Source organism: Pygoscelis adeliae, unplaced genomic scaffold (assembly GCF_000699105.1).
Source record: "Pygoscelis adeliae isolate BGI_AS28 unplaced genomic scaffold, ASM69910v1 Scaffold505, whole genome shotgun sequence".
In the NCBI taxonomy this organism is placed as follows: domain Eukaryota; kingdom Metazoa; phylum Chordata; class Aves; order Sphenisciformes; family Spheniscidae; genus Pygoscelis; species Pygoscelis adeliae.
The window spans coordinates 658,393-674,153 of NW_008824811.1; the positions used below are offsets into that span (position 1 = coordinate 658,393).

The window sequence follows — 15,761 nt, forward strand, 5'->3', positions numbered from 1 at the left end:
TGAGGAGGGGCGGGGGGCGGCGGCGGGAGGCAGTCTGGGGCCACGGGACTGGGCTGGAGCGGGCCGAGGGGGGGCGGGCTCGGCTCTTAGCCGGGCCGGCACCGGAGGCTAACGGGAGGCGGCGCATAAAAGAACCTGTGTAAGATGGAGGGGCGTGAGGGGAGCGGGACAGGGGGGCGATCGTTGCGGGGCTCGGTTGGAAATACGCTCTCCTCCCAAGGGAGGCGAGAAGGGACGTAAACAAGTTAGTAGGTGTTCAGGGAGAGCGACGATACCATTTCTTGGCAGTGCTTTAATCAAGCAGCACAACAATCTGGGAAAACAGCAGTTTTTTGCAGGTTAGGATGTCCCTGTTGAAGCTCACAGAAGCCATTTCCCCCTGTCACTCCAGTTTTACCCTCAAATAGTCAGAGGGCTGTGATTTTGTATTTCCTGATCAGGAGAACTGAGGAGATTCCATTGAGCCCTGTAAGTGCTGATTTTTAAGTGCATAGGCTGTGCTGTACTTGATAGGCTAGGGTGTCCTGCTAGGGCTTGCAAGAAATAGCTAATCCCCAACACGCAAGTGCATGCATTTATATTTATATCCCAGATAAAAAGAAGCGCGTGCTCCAGGCTGTGACAACTGCAGTTTCTCATCCGAAAAATTGACAGTGCTGTGAAGTTGTCTAATTTATATAGCAAAGTAAGTAAAGATTGGTTCCTTTTAGCAAATTTTTTTTTTTTTTTTTTCAAACGAGGATTTGGGGAGTGCACTGCTCTCAGTGTTGGAATGCAGATTATCCTGCTTTAGTTTTGCACATGACAACCTAGACAGGTACTATCCCTACAGCCATCGCAGAAGAACTGTAAGAGTAAGACAGTAACATATAAAAGGCTTTGATGAATGTCTTGTTCAGTACAAGAATGGAAGCATCGAATATGAGACACGGTCACGGTTATAGCTCTTGGCAGTGTTCCTGCCTGACCGTTGCTACCGAGTCGTCTGTGTAGCATTGCCATCTCAGGAGGGGCTGCAGTGCCACTTGCTGAGAATTTTTGGTTCAGGAGGTGGCGGACTCCACAGGTTCTTTACCAGTCTTTTGCAAGACAATGACTGGTAAGGTTTTGTGAGAGTACTGCAGCCCGAGTAAGTGACAAGGGTAAGACAGTGATAAAGCCACCATGCTGAGGGCTAAGACTAATGTCTGTCTTCCTCTTCTCTGAAGAAGTAGTTTCGTGTAGTTTTCGTAATGGAAACATTTGCAAGCGTAGGAATTAAACTTTTCTGCCCTTCTTATGGCTCTTTTGTATCTTTAGCACGTCTTACTGTGGTGGTGAGCACCTGAAGAAAGTGATAGTGGAACACCTGTTCAGGGGGTCCTGCCATTAATGCTTTCCTGTGACAACTTCTAAGAATCTCAGCTCTCTGAGCTGGAAATCGGTGGCTGCTCTGCTCACTAGACTGTTCCGTCCGGATGGATATAAGTTACCAACCTGAACTTTGGTTTGATTGCCTGCATCAATACTTTTTTTCAGTTCCTTGTGAGGGAATATCCAGTCTTACAGTGCTGTAGTGCTTATTACTCTTGTATCTTCCAGGCAGTAGCTATGCTGCTGCTGTTCTGTCCACATAAATTCTGATAGTTGAGTGAGTTCATGCAGACTGTTGAGAGGCTTAGTTTAGGTGCAGGTATCTAACAATGTAATGCTTGTGTGTCAACTGTGCGTCTTGCCTTTCACGGTAGGTTTTGACTGTAAGTTGTAACTCTCTTAATATGAAAAGTATGATGTAATGCAAAAAGGTAGACATGGGATAGTTGTTTTTTCTCTGGTTCTAGTGCCTAATACTTTCTTTTTTCTCTAGGGGGAAGCTGGGCCGGTATCCTCCATGGCCAGGAAAGGTGAGGTTTAGTTTGTTTTTATTATTGCTTTCTTGGTTTTTATTTGTTTGTTTTTGCTTTTTCCTTCTGCACAGAGAGAGCTTTGCCTGAAAGCATTTCAGTTAAAGATTAATATTGGATTTTTTTTTTTTAATACATATCCCACAAAGCTGAACTGTGAACCAGCTCAGGACTTTATTTGATCTAGGAGTTCAGACTGTCGCTAACAGCTGTTAGTTCAGATGGAATGACAAGCAACAGAGAGCAGTTCATCCAGCTCTGCAACTGACTGTTTCCCAGATTTAGTTATTTAATCCCTATCACTTTCTGCAAGACAGGTTTCTTTCCTCCCATAATAAATTGGTTAAATGCACTGTGTTAAATAACAGAAATAAAGAGTCTGGCTTCTCAAGATACTGTTTTAGAGCTATGTTTTTTTGAGTAATAATTCTGGGGGTAGGGAGTAGTTAAACTTTTTCTTCTGGTTTGGTTGGTTTTTTCCTGATGAAAGGCCAAAAAGATTTAAAAAAAAAAATTTGAATTATATGTGCCGTTTTTATTATTTCTACTTCTCTGAAAGAACTTTATTTTTGGTGTAGGTATGAGGACTAAGCATGCTGAGATAACAGCATGCAGCAGGGAAAAGTGTTGTCAGTATGACTGACAACCATAAATGTTTGGCTTCACTCTGCTTATTGGATCAAGTTAAGTCCAGGCTCCCCTGTAGTCTTTCAGGTGTCACCTGTGTATCTGAATGACAACTTTTCTCTTTACTAATATTTTAAACTTTTTACTCCCAGAATAGATTGTTTATAGACAAAGCTTTAAATGTAAATTTAAAAAGTTACCTAAGTGGAACAAACTTCTATTAATGCCATTTGGCTTTCTAAATTTTTAAAAAGATGGCTAGCTGATCTATTGGGGATAGGGAGAAGAAAACCTCACTAAGAATGTAGTGATGTATCAGTGGAGTTTGGGTACTTTTTCAGTCTGCTGCAGCATACCATGGAAATACAAGTTACGTATTTACTTGAAAGACTTGTAACTGTTTCAAGTTCTCTTCCTAGTCAGATCAAAAAAAAAAAATCTACAATAGCTGTAACACATGACAGTAAAATCACAGAGTATAAATTTTCATTATGTGCTTTTTAACTTTCACTTCTAATCACCTTCAGATTGTTAATCCACCTAAAGACCTGAAGAAACCTCGTGGGAAAAAGTGCTTCTTTGTGAAGTTTTTTGGAACAGAAGATCAGTATGTACCTGCTTGTTTTCATCTGGTGGAAATCCTGTGCCATATAATATGGATCTTTCATGGAAGAAATATTTACTAACACAGTGCAGTGTAGCTTTGCAAAGGATTGTCTTTGATCTACAAGCAAAAAAAATTCAACTATCATTGCATGCTGTAGCCACTCATGTGGGGGTATGAAGACTGTAAAGACTTACATACTCAATCACGTTAGGATTTTAGTTGCCGCTGTGAAGGAAAGTTCTTGGTAGCGTGCCATTTTTAGGGGAGTAGGTGTGACGTGACTGGGTTAGATTTTAGCGTGTAACCATGTATGAGAAAGATACAGCTAAGAGTATTAATCTGTTTTTCTGCCGGAAAAATAAACCAGCTACATAAGTATGTAAGTACAGCCATTTGTAAAAGAATATCCTGTCATACCTGATGACTAAAAACATTCTTGCTGTGCTTTGGGAAGACTTTACAGTATAGGAAAGCCAAAACTGGTGTAGACTACCTTTTTGCAAGGCAGAATTTATTGATTGCAAACACGCGTACAAAATCATAGTTGTCTTAGACTTAGATACTTACAAACTGGAAAAAAAAAAAAAACAAACCTGAGAACTTGGGTATTTCATGAAACTGAAAATTATTTTGCTAATTTTTCAGTTTTTCCCATTATTTTCTGCTATTTTGCATTAAGTCATGCAGTAAGGGAGAAAATTACAAATATCTGCGGAAGACTAGAAAACCCTTTGCTTTTTGGAAAAAAGGTAACAAGAACTGAGACCATTTAATGGATGTTTCTTAAGGAAATTATTTTCGACTGCTAAATTATTTTTGCTCAATATTTAAAAATCATTTTTCATTAAGAATTGAGGTCTAAACTTGACGGAGTAGAAGTGAATGCTGCATACTAAATAGGGACGTTTGTTGGATCTCTAGTAATGTAAGGCAGGTGAAGGTTGATTTGAGGGCAGAGAGTGTTTTTTGGTGGTGGCATTGTTAAACGTGGTTATTTGAGCTAATCAAGTTCTAAAAGTTGAGGAGATTGACTATTTCTATCCTGATTGTTCTCAGTTCTTGTATTTCACGTTACTGAATCAAATACAGAGATGTTTTGTATTAAGACAAGTTTGGAAAAAGTGGTCGTATGTCTGGGGTACTGTAGCTGAGATTAGCAGCATGATTGCAAATGAAGAGTTCAGAGCTGCAAAATAATCGGGACTTATTACATGATTCTAGAGCTCTGGCTAGGGAAAATCCAGTCACCTGGCACAGTAAGGTAGTGTGGTCGTTGTCGTGTCTCCCCTTCCCTTCCCCCCTGTCGCCAGCTTGTGAAATTTAATCGTTTCCCGCTAGATAATTATGATTTAGAAATTTGCTTGCTTTGACTGGTATACCCTACCTGAAAATTAAATAGAAATAAATACTGTTCCTTTGTTCTTCTTTTAAAATAATATTGATAGACAGAAGAGAGAGAAGCTTGTGTGCCTGTTCTGTCCTGGCTTGGAACTTTAAAAGAGTGTGCTGGTTAGAACTGTGCTGTTCTAACCAGTGTGCTGCTTGAGAACCAAATCAGGAAAATCTAAATGATTTCACTTAAAATGCAAGCATGAAGAGAAAATCCTTTTACTTATTTTGTGCAATTAAACTAATGTGTTTTGCAAATACTTTTTTCTAGGTGTGTATGAACAGTAAGTGGAAATATGTAGCTGACAAAATGTCACTACTCTACATAATGAACAGCATGACGAATAGGAGGATGCAGAGCTCCATCACTGACTGTAGTCTGTGGTGTGATGAGTGCACTGACTCATACTGATACTCTAGTGCACGTTGCTTCTGTTTTCTAGCACTTCGCTCTTTCTGCCACTTTGAAGTTTGTAAGGTGACATTACTATACCACTGATCCATTTTTACAGCTCTTCTATTATTGCCTTGCTCTGTCAAAGTTTAACAGGTGAGGATCTCGATATAAGCTATTTGCCTATGGTCCAGTGTGTGTAAGGTGAAGGTGATGCTAGTTGCTGGGTAGAATCCCTCTCACAAACTTCTGAGGATGATTGCCAGCCAGTTTGTTGATGGGTAGGCGGTCTCAGACTTGATACTCTTCTTTCGTTCTGAGGATTCCCAGGTGACTGTTGTGGCCAGAAATGCCACCATTTCAGGCTAGTTAAAAATTGTTCCCTCCTGACTTACATGGCTCCAGTTTGCCATACCAAAGATTAAGGAGAAAGCTGCTTAGAAGTAACAACTGGTGTGCATGCATCTGAGCGGAGTGGATGGGTGAATAAAAACGTATCGATGAGTTTGGAAGTGGTTTTGGTGTAGTGTATAGATAGGTTTTGGTTATTTGTGAAATCTTGAATAGCTTAGGATACAGAACAGAAGAAAATGCATTTTTCTTTACCTGTGAGTTGAATACTAATACTTACTGGCCCAGTGCGATGCTGCAGTGACTAGGGAAATACGTTAACTGGAAGGCTGTAGGTAGTTTTGGCCAAAGACATAAAAGTGAGAGCATGAGTGCATTCAGACTGTGCTCTAAGACCTGGCTTTTGATAAAGTTTCTACTGAGCTCTATGCTCCTTATGTTTATTGTGTTGGTGGAGTTAGTTGCTTCTGTCACTTTCAAAGTAACAGGTTTTCTGGAAGGTAAGGATTCTCTACTCATGGAAGAAGAATTTGCTTATTTGTTTAAACTGTGAAGTACAGCTATGCTTTACCACAGTGAAAGCCACCTTGATGTTCATAGTAGTAATATAATATCTGTGTCCTATTCTAAGTGATTGCCTTAATTGTGATGCACGTACTAATGTAATGTCTCTTATTGTTCTCCAAATTGGTAAGGAGATTTTTCTAGTCTGCCTAGGAGTTCTGAGTGTCTCTTCTCAGAGTAAGTCACATTAGAAGGATTCTTCAACTAAAATCATGAAGAGTTGATGTTTCCTGCCCATAGACCTGGCAAGTACATAACAACATCCAATTATGGGAGTATAAACAACAATTTTAATTTAGTCTTTCTAAATAGCAGTGGAACTTTGACCTGTTATCTGTGTTTCTAACTGTGCTTTTCAGATAGTTTTTAAGATCCCCTTTTATTTCCCAAGCTACAATCTTGTCATGGGAAGTCTTTGTAGATCATTCCAGTAGTCAAGTACTGCAATGTAAGAACTTATACATTGCTATATACGTGCATTTATTGCTTTTAGTAGTTAGAACTAAGAGACTGGCAGGTCCATAGCCTACAAGTCTTTCTTGGTGTGCTTCATCCAGTTCAAAATATTCTTGCATTTCATGGCTTGCTTGGGAATTCATTATGACATTGTCAAAACTAAAAAAATCATTGCTTTGAAGGTATCATTCTACTATGTTTCATAGAAGTACTAGGGAGAGTCTAGCAGTCATCAGACGTGTGTACAAACACACACATTCACCTCCCATCCAGCCTCTTCCCCTCTTAGATACTCTGTAATAGTCAAATGGTCTTGCAAGTCATGTATATCAAAGTCTTAATAGGAAGCTGGAGCAGTCCATTCTTACTCACAGCACCTTTTTGAAGCATCAGTACAAAACTAAATAGTCTCACTAAATGTGGTGGAGTCAAGGGGCACTTCCTGAGTTGATATATTAAGGAAAAATTGGAGGAAGCTTGCAATCCAAGATAAGTATAATAATCTGCAGCCTATTTCCATCAGTCACAGTGATTTTAGCACAGCCCTCATTGCCTTCCCATCCTCCGTATCCTGTTGGGATGCAAACACCTACCCTCTTCTTCTGCCACTGTTCTCCCTGGTTTTCAAGGAGAGAGAAATTTGTGGATGTAGTCTTTCTAAAATGTTCTTTCAGGTCCTGACATCAGAAAACACTTGCTTAAAGTTTGCCAGGTGTTGAATGTGGTACTCTCTGGCAGTTTGAGGAGCCAGAGGGTATAGGCTAAGCTGACAGAGAGGGTTAGTTTACATTGCTGGTGTTTCTCAGTTAGGCAGATTATCCCATGCAGAGCTTTATGTTGCTGTAGCCAGACTGCTGTATAGCAGAGCCAGCTGGAATGTTGTTAGACATCTCTGCAGGCAGAGTGCCATAGCTGGAAATTACTGTAGCCAAAACTTTTCCACCTCTTACTCATATCTTTGGATGTGTAAGTACTCTGCAAAATTTTTTTTATTGCACAAATTTGAAAAATCTACTACTGAGAATTTCTTTCAGTATTGCCCTGCTGCTTGTTTTCTTTTGCTAAGTATCCCCTCCTTTTAGCTGCATGGATGTTTATTCTAATTTAGTGTGGTCATTTTTGTATTTTTTTTCCATTAAGAAGTTTACATATCAAATTCCAGAGTTCAGCCATTTGAGTTGTTTTACTGATGAAAATTGGGCCTTCCCTTTTAACAGCAGGAAACCCATCTTGATTTCTCTGTTGTGTGCTTGCACTGGGCTTGTAAATAACCAAGCAGTTTTCTTTTGACTTTCAAAATTGGTTATGTTAGTGTTTAGTGTGGGCATCTAAACTGCTACAGTGTAAAACTTCATGAAATTTTTCCCAGACTATAGTAAATAATAGAAATTTGGAGGTACAGTGCCACTGTTTTCCATTCCTAACTGCGAGGCTTGCAAAAACTGAGTATTTGTGGATATTCCTCCACTTTCATTTCCTCAATTTATCATTAGGAATTGATATCTTTAGACTGGAAGAGAGTGGCTAGAAAGTTGGGGGTTTTAAGGTCTCCTTGCCTGTGCTAAGCTCGTATCATGGATTTGAATCTGGTATCTCTGGTTGCATCTTTTCCGTGCCACTGTTTTCCATACAGCTCCAGGTCACATTTGTACTTGCCTCTGCTTTACAAGCACTCTAAGTTTTGATTATTGCTCATGAATATAATACGGGTTTTACATGAATTTACGTGAATTTACAAGAATGATATTTTGGAGGGGATGAGGAAGGGTATGGAGAAATGAGCAGAGAAACCCATTACTAACGTATCTCTCTCTTTTTTTTTTTTTTTTTTTACATCTTTTCACTTTCCATTTAGCCCATCCTTTACAGATAACCAGATGACTCTCTGCAGCAGTATGAATACAATTTCATCTTAAATATGACATCTTCAGTAATGTAATGTCACTAATGCTTTCCGAGGGCATTAATTCATTGCTGAGTCAGGAGAGAAATAGTAGTTCCTTTTGTATGTTGCATCCTAGAGACCTCTTATCTAAATATTGGCCATCGTTGGCTTTGAGTTTATTGCTTAACAGAGAGAGATCTTGTGTATAAACACGAATGATTTTGTTTCATGGACAGTTCTTTTGTTTTCAAGCGTTTGAAACATTGCATGCAAATGCTTTATGGACATCAGGTGTCAAAAGACATGTTTGTATCTTACAGAAGGTTGTCCAGGTAGTTGACACACAAAGGATAAACTGGAAGGGAAAAGACCAATTTTTTTTTTATTTTATTTTTTTAAATATTTTTTTTTAACCCTGAGGCAGCATTTAATACTGTTTTTCACTTATTAGTTTGTCACTGAGATCTCTAGCTTTTTGTCCTGGGGGATCACAAGTGCCAAGATGTACCTTCAAAGCCAGGAGCCAGAAAGCTTTGTGCTTCAGACTTTCTCCATACCAAAGGAAAAGTAATGAAAAAGGAAGCTGATGAACATGTGGAGTGAGGAGGGATAGGATGTGCAGAAAGTTAAGAGAATGCCTTGGTAGAAAAAAAGTTATTTTTATTTAGAAATTCAAATCTGGCAACAACGTTTAATATGCTTTATTATAATGTACTCCAAAATTTTGTTTCCTTTACATACATAATGGAAAGGCTTCTCATGAGCTGATGTTGTCTAGTACCTAGGGATGCTTTGTCACCGAGTGCCACACAGAAGAGCTTTATAGTATAAGAGAATTTTAAGATATGTTTCACTGTAAAGTCTGGGCAGCTAGGAGGGATTCTCTGAATAGCTGCTGGATGGCAGGCTCTAGTCTGAAAGTAATGATTTGACTCGTTATATTAGTTTAAGTCAATTATTATGAAGAAGATGTAAACTAAGGAAAAGTGTTCAGCTTTGTGTGCAAAAGAGTACTGGGTTCTGCTTCCAGGCTATGGTGGAATCATCCTGCAGGCCATACTGGCAGTGTGGAAAGGATGCTAGCATTTTTTGCGGTCAGTTCTAGCAGGAGGCCTCATCTCTCCAAATGCGGCCCAAAAAGTTTCAGTCTACCTTAAGCAAGTTGATTGCTGACTACAAACAATGGCTAATGCCAGTGAAGAGAAAGATCTCCATGAAGTCTTAAAGAGTTTACTGGACTGTACTACTTTGTGAAGAGGGGACAAGCAAGATCCTGCAAAGCATTATTATTATTTTCACCTCTACGTTCAGTTGAGCTGTATGATATGATGCTTACAGTGTCTGGAAATGCAGCTATTAAACCACTTCACCTGCTTACAGGAGCTAGACTGCACTGGAGAATATTTAAATCCTATAATCATGGCTAGTCAGTGTTTGTAACAGAGATGTTTTAGGACCAGAGAAAATCAGTTTGACTGGTTTTTACTGTGTGCTGGACTGCTGTACGCTAAGAAGCACTGTTGGCCATCCTAGCTCAGGAAAAGCTTTTCTAAAACTTATACAGGTCTGTTTTCAGTAGGATGGAAATAGCTTTGTAACAGTGTGGCTGATAAGCCTGGGCTTGAACTGGGGAGAGAGGAAGGTACTCTAATCTCTGCGAGAGCCACAGGGAATGTTGAAAGCAAAGGCATTCCCCTAAGCCACAGTGAAGGAGTGGTAGAAGAGCTTGTCAACCTGAAGGAAAGTGGAGTTGTCACCCTGTACTTGACCACTTAACCATTTGGTAAATGTCAAGAAGTCCTACTTAGCAGCAGTGGAAACAGGGAAGTCATTTGAGTTTCCTCATAGGACTGCAGTCAGGTTAATACTCTGCTACTGTACCAGTTTATCTTAAAATATCAACAGTGAAGAAAACGTTTCTTTTTTCTCAAAAGTGAAAATGCTGTTTTCGTGCAGAATATCAAGGTACATCAGAAATATGTTTAGCAATGAGCTATGGTGTTTGTGCTCACTTTATTTGTGGTCAGCTCTATTGTGAGATACATAATTTTGGTTTTTTTTCTCCAGTTTTTGCAGACACTTATGTGTGCACAGTACGTTTGAACAAGGGATTGATGGCTTAGAATTGTTACGTGGCCTCCGCTTTCAACAACCTCTCGAGCAGATTCATATTATTGGCTACCTTATGTGTAGGCCTGTGATTGTGGGTGTTCCTCCTGGTGATACAAAAGCAGTCACTAGACTGCCTTTGTTCTAAACAAGTACCTATGATGACATCCAAAAGCTGCCTTGCTGATAGAGAATATGAGTAACGCTTAGAGTGGAGCATTGCTAGCATAAGAGCATAGAAAACTTGAGAGAGAAACCAAGTAAAAGTGCCAGAAGAAAGTTCTCGGTGAATGCAGAAATCGCAGCCCTTCAGGTTGTAGAAAGCAAGTGAGTTTGGGCTGCTATCATCAGTTGCTCTGGACAAAAGAAGTGTATCTGTGTGTTTCTAAAAGTGGGATGGTTGAGAAAGTTGCTGTTTGGAGAATATAACTAACTTTTTTCTGGTTTCTAGTGCTTGGATCAAAGTGGAGCAGCTGAAGCCTTATCACCCTCACAAAGAGGAAATGATAAAGATTAACAAGGGTAAGCGCTTCCAGCAAGCTGTGGATGCTGTAGAGGAGTTTCTTAGAAAAACCAAAGGCAAGGACCAGGTGAGTGGGTTCTTCAGTACCGTGTGCATCAAAACAAGTCTTAGCGTGAATGATGGTCGAATGTATTTTTATGTGAAAGGAGTTTGTTGCCTCTGGCAAGTTGAGGAGGGGTTTGTTTTCATTCCTTTGTTTGTTTTTTTTTTTCCTATCCTCTCTTCTTCCCCATTCAGTCTTGTTTGGTGGGGAAAAAAAGTGTTGTTAAACTGATGGAGAATCTGAAGAGGCTAATTGGTCTGCTTATGATGATTTGATAAATCAGTCGTAAGTCTTGGGCTAGATTTTGATATCTACTAATCTTGTCTTTAGTATATTGGAAGTGCATATATGTGCACACACTCCCAGCAAGTCTTCAAGTGGCCTGTTCTGTTACTCGCTTACTTAACAGATGTGTTTTTGCAGGAGAACTAACCAGGAACTTCACTCACTGACTTCAAAGGGCTAACAAATATCTAGTTTTCAAGTTACTGTGCTGTTGTTTTGCTTGATAGTAATCGGCACAGGGTCCTTCACATCCTTGGTTTTGCATGAAAATCATTCCAGCTCTTCTCTTCTTTCCTTACCATCTTCTATTCTGTAATCTCTCAGGCATCTTCCCATAACTCCAATGAAGAGAAGAATCGGCGTAATTCCAGTGAAGAAAGAGGCAAGCCATCTGCTGGTGAAGAGAAACGCAAAGCCAGTTTGTCTGAAGGGAAGTTGAAGAAGGGCACAGGGGAAGGAAAAAAGAGGGTCTCTTCTGTATCGTCAGAGAGAGGATCAAAATCACCTTTGAAAAGAGCCCAGGATCAGAGCCCCCGAAAGCGGGGGCGTCCACCCAAGGATGAGAAGGTTTGTGTTGTGCATGTCCGCCAGTGCCCTGTGGACTTTGCAAATGGACTCTAGGGTTGACTGGCACCTTGACTAACAGGCCAGCAGGAAGAGTCAGTTCAGTATCAGTTTTTTTTAAGCTGTTCCATGTTACTGTTTCTAGACCATTTGGCTGCCTGATGCCTTTGGCAAGCATATTCTTCCTGTAATTTTTACTAGTTAGTTATTTTGAGTGGCTCTATTCATATCTTTGAGAGGGCTTTGAGAGCTGTGTTGTGAGACTCCACCTTTCATCTTGCCATCCCTCAAGATCAGTTTGTGTGGGAAGGATTAGTGAAGAGATGTGGGTCTTCATCTGATTCCTGACTTCTCCCATCTCATCTACTTTCTATGATTAAGTGATTAGTAGTCACTCAGCTTCACCCTTTGTACTTACAGAGGGTGGGGTATTTTTAAGGGCTAGGGCTTAAAGAAACTCTTGTAGCCTGGGGAATCCACCAGAAGAATTAATTGTATTCATTTCAGCTTCTGTGCTATAGGATATATTTCCATCCTCCGTTATAAAGGTCCAACCTTGGAGCATTATTATTTTATCCGCATTACTTCCCTGTTACTTCTGGATGTTGTGGCAGCAACAATAGCCACCAATACTTTGTATACCCTCATCTAGAGTTCCAGCCTTTTTATTTATTGTGGAACTCACTGTTGTGGTCCAGATCTTCCTTTTCCAAATGGATAATTATTTCAGTGGATTATCACAATGCACATGCTCCATCAGAGACTACACCAGAAGACCATTGGGAGACCTCAGCTGATACACCTTGTGGCAGCCTGCTTGCTCACCTGTGCTTCAAAGGGATCATGTTTTCGTTGTGCTTCACAATCTTTGCTTTCAGTGCACTTCAGGATACAAGTCAAGATGGTAGTCTTTGATCTCCAAAATTGTGAATGGATTGGCCTTCACTGGTTGAACAGCAAACTCTTTCTTGATGTAGTAAAATGAAGCTAATCATCTCAGATATTAGCTATGAAGGAAGTACTGGCTTTTTTTTTTTTTTTTTTTAGAGCCAGCTTCCGTTAAGTCGGGCTGTACAACAGAGCCCATCAGTTTCTCCTTTTGGGGGGAGTTGGAGGAGGGGAGGAATGGATGCATATTTGCAAATTCTTATTAATAATTGCAGAACCTGTGACTTGACTGATGCAGGAAAACACTGTACTGGCAACATACTTCCACCTTTAAAAGTGTCTTGCTATGACTGTGTTTTATCTTCACATATTTCTGTTACAATAAGCCCCGGGGCCTTTTTTTTCCACTTGCAAAATGCTTTTGTGTCTTTGAGCTAGATTCATTCCAAAACTGATCAAAACTGATGGCTGGGAGAGTTCTGATCGTGCTGACACATTGCATGCTTAGGTTTTACTGTATTAGCTACCTCAGGGCATCAGAGCGCTTTGAGTGAGTTAATTGTGGTAGTAGAAATTATTTTACTGGCAAATTGCAAGCGGAGTGGTTTTAAACAGCTTATCACAAAGAGGTGGCCAGCTATGTGATAAATATCTGGCCGCAGACCATGAAAATAAGCAGGCTAATGTAGGAAAGTAGCCTTATAGGTTCTGGAAAGTAATGTACTGACAATTAAAGAAATTGCCACGAAAATATAACAGTACTGCCTTAATACTATTTTTCAGCCTGTGAAATAACTTTAAAATCTTTTCTTCTTGACTGGTTCTCATAATTTCCCCAAATTCTTAGCCCTAGGGTAGAAAACATGTCGCTGTTCTGAATTACTGCAGTGTTGGGATTTGGGGGTTTTTGCCCCATCATAGTCCAAATTCTGGCTTTCCAAGTAATAAGGATGCACAAAATTCAAGGATCCAGTTGTTGCTGAGGTGTGCTCTATCTAGAAATGCTCTGTAGGCATACATGATCATTCAAATACTCTCATTTTTAAGCTTATATGAATATTTTCAAAGGACCAACATGACTTCATAGGTATCAGAGCAGGCTTCATCCATGCTTTACCAGTTGAAACAGCAGCATGGTCTCTAAGGAGATAATTTTATGTGCAAGGCTCTCCCTAGACTGAAACGGCATTTTAAGTTTGGAGACTGATGTCTAAATTGTCCCTGCTAACAGATGAAACAGTTGTATCAGTCTGGGTTACCTCCAGGAGTCTTGCTCTTACCTTTTTTGCAGTGCTCTTCTCTTGTGGTTCTGCGTGGACACTAAGGTATATTGTGCATTTTCAGGAAGTAATTTTGGAGGGGAGATAATGTGATTCCATTTCTGAACCCTAATTTCAGGAAGATAACACATACTATGCAGAAGTCCTGCACATTCTCTTCATATAGCATAAAGACCTATATGTCTATAGCATATGTCTGTGACCTATAGCATAAAGACCTATTTTAACCTATATATCTTGGGGAAATAAGAAAGATAAATTTTAATCTGCTCAACAGTAAAAAAACCCCAATGCGTTAAGTATTATCATGACATTACAAATCAGGGCCTGTTGAGTGAATGGGGCAGTCCACATATCAGCTTCTGTCTCATGGATTCTGCAGACTTGAGCAGATGTGACTATCAGCCTCGTGCTTTGAAGGTTCTCCTGTTACAGGTAGGCTACTTTTTTTATGACAGTGGAGGATTAGAGGAGTTCAGACCTCTGACTGATGTGATGTTCTTCACCCATTTGTTTAGCTTTTTGCATCCACCAGAGGAAGATGCTGGATCAAGTGTGTGTGTTTGCTTCTCTGCTTTTTGCATGATTACGCAAGTGCAATGATTCCTCTTACATATGAAGAATGGATTCTCCCGAAGCCATAACTGTGGTTGAATTCCTTCATTGGCAGTTCATGTTTTCTTCACCTCACCTATGTTGATAATACACTGTGTGTTTAAATATGAACTCTTCATGGAAAGGCATGTGAAATGGAAGGCATTTGTGGTGCTTTTCAAAACTCTGTATGTGTGCTCATATGATCAACGTGCTGTGGCCAGCCACTGAGCCAGGTTGTAAGCTCTTTCTGCTCCTCCTTCTGTCTCCTCAGGACCTCACAATTCCAGAGTCAAGTACAGTGAAGAGAGTGATGACTGGAACAGTGGCTGGATTTAAATGGCCGCCAAGCGTCAGTGAGGTGAGAAACTTTACAACACATGCGATCTAGGAACTGAGTTTGTGGAAGCAAATCTAGAACCTTTTGTCTGGACTGTAAAATAGCAAGATCTTCTCTTCCTCCTGTAGGAACAAAATAAGACGCTCTTATTCTGTCATTCTGTAGTGTAACAAAGCTAGACAATATCCTGGGCAATTAAGAAGTATGCTGGGAAGTGAGATTTCAGTCTTTGTGGAACCATTTGCAGATTCACACTTAACTTGCTGCACTCATTTTTGCGCTTGTTTCAAAAGTATTTCTGGGACTGGCTTCCCAAAACTGGAGGAGGTGATGTGGATAGCCTCTCCCTGTCTGGATACTATCGTATGGGGTGGTTTCATTTGATTTCCCTCATAAGCAGCTTTTGGAAACCTTTCATCTTTGTGCATAAATAAATAAGCGGTCAGTAAAGCAGAGGTAAAAGCAGCATGACTCCAGGCTAGTGCATATGATGCTCACTGGGGAGGTGAGATACCTGGGCCTACAGTCCTTGTTGCTGTTAATACGGGTTTGCCTAGCGTGTGACAGTGCTAGAGGTAATCTCCAGCCAATTCCCAGAATGCTGTTTTAAGGGGTTCCTTGGAAGCTGGAAAATAAGTGTTTTCATTCCCTTGGGAAGAAGCAGCGGGATATGAGATCTCTTCCTCCTGTGTTAATCTTGCTCATAATCTTCTTTGGTTTTCCTACAGATGTCCAAAAATGAGGAATTTTACTTGAATGGCTTTGGTTTTGAGAATGAAACACAATGTAAACTGCTTAATTGAAACAGTCTGCTTGATACAGCTGATATATTTTATGTTTTCCACCTTAAGCTATTGTTCTCATGCAGCTTGGGAGAACAAGGGAATTGTGCTGTGGTTGCTCAGTGACTCTCTGGGAATGTTTCTGAGCCTGTACTTTCTCTTTTGGTAGCCTGTGAAAGACAGCGATCCACACTTTC

The 15,761-nt window shown here is 40.2% G+C and overlaps 1 protein-coding gene across 1 annotated transcript in view; it reads left to right on the top strand.

The window, feature by feature from the left end:
- Positions 1 to 1,457: 1,457 nt before the first annotated feature.
- The window catches only part of GLYR1 (glyoxylate reductase 1 homolog (Arabidopsis)), a 25,570-nt gene continuing 11,266 nt past the window's right edge, over positions 1,458 to 15,761 (top strand). The window contains exons 1-7 of the mRNA XM_009324251.1: positions 1,458 to 1,486; positions 1,847 to 1,883; positions 3,038 to 3,117; positions 10,717 to 10,855; positions 11,441 to 11,683; positions 14,717 to 14,803; positions 15,734 to 15,760. Coding sequence (XP_009322526.1) covers positions 1,458 to 1,486; positions 1,847 to 1,883; positions 3,038 to 3,117; positions 10,717 to 10,855; positions 11,441 to 11,683; positions 14,717 to 14,803; positions 15,734 to 15,760 — 642 coding nt within the window. The remainder of the gene's footprint in view (positions 1,487 to 1,846; positions 1,884 to 3,037; positions 3,118 to 10,716; positions 10,856 to 11,440; positions 11,684 to 14,716; positions 14,804 to 15,733; position 15,761) is intronic.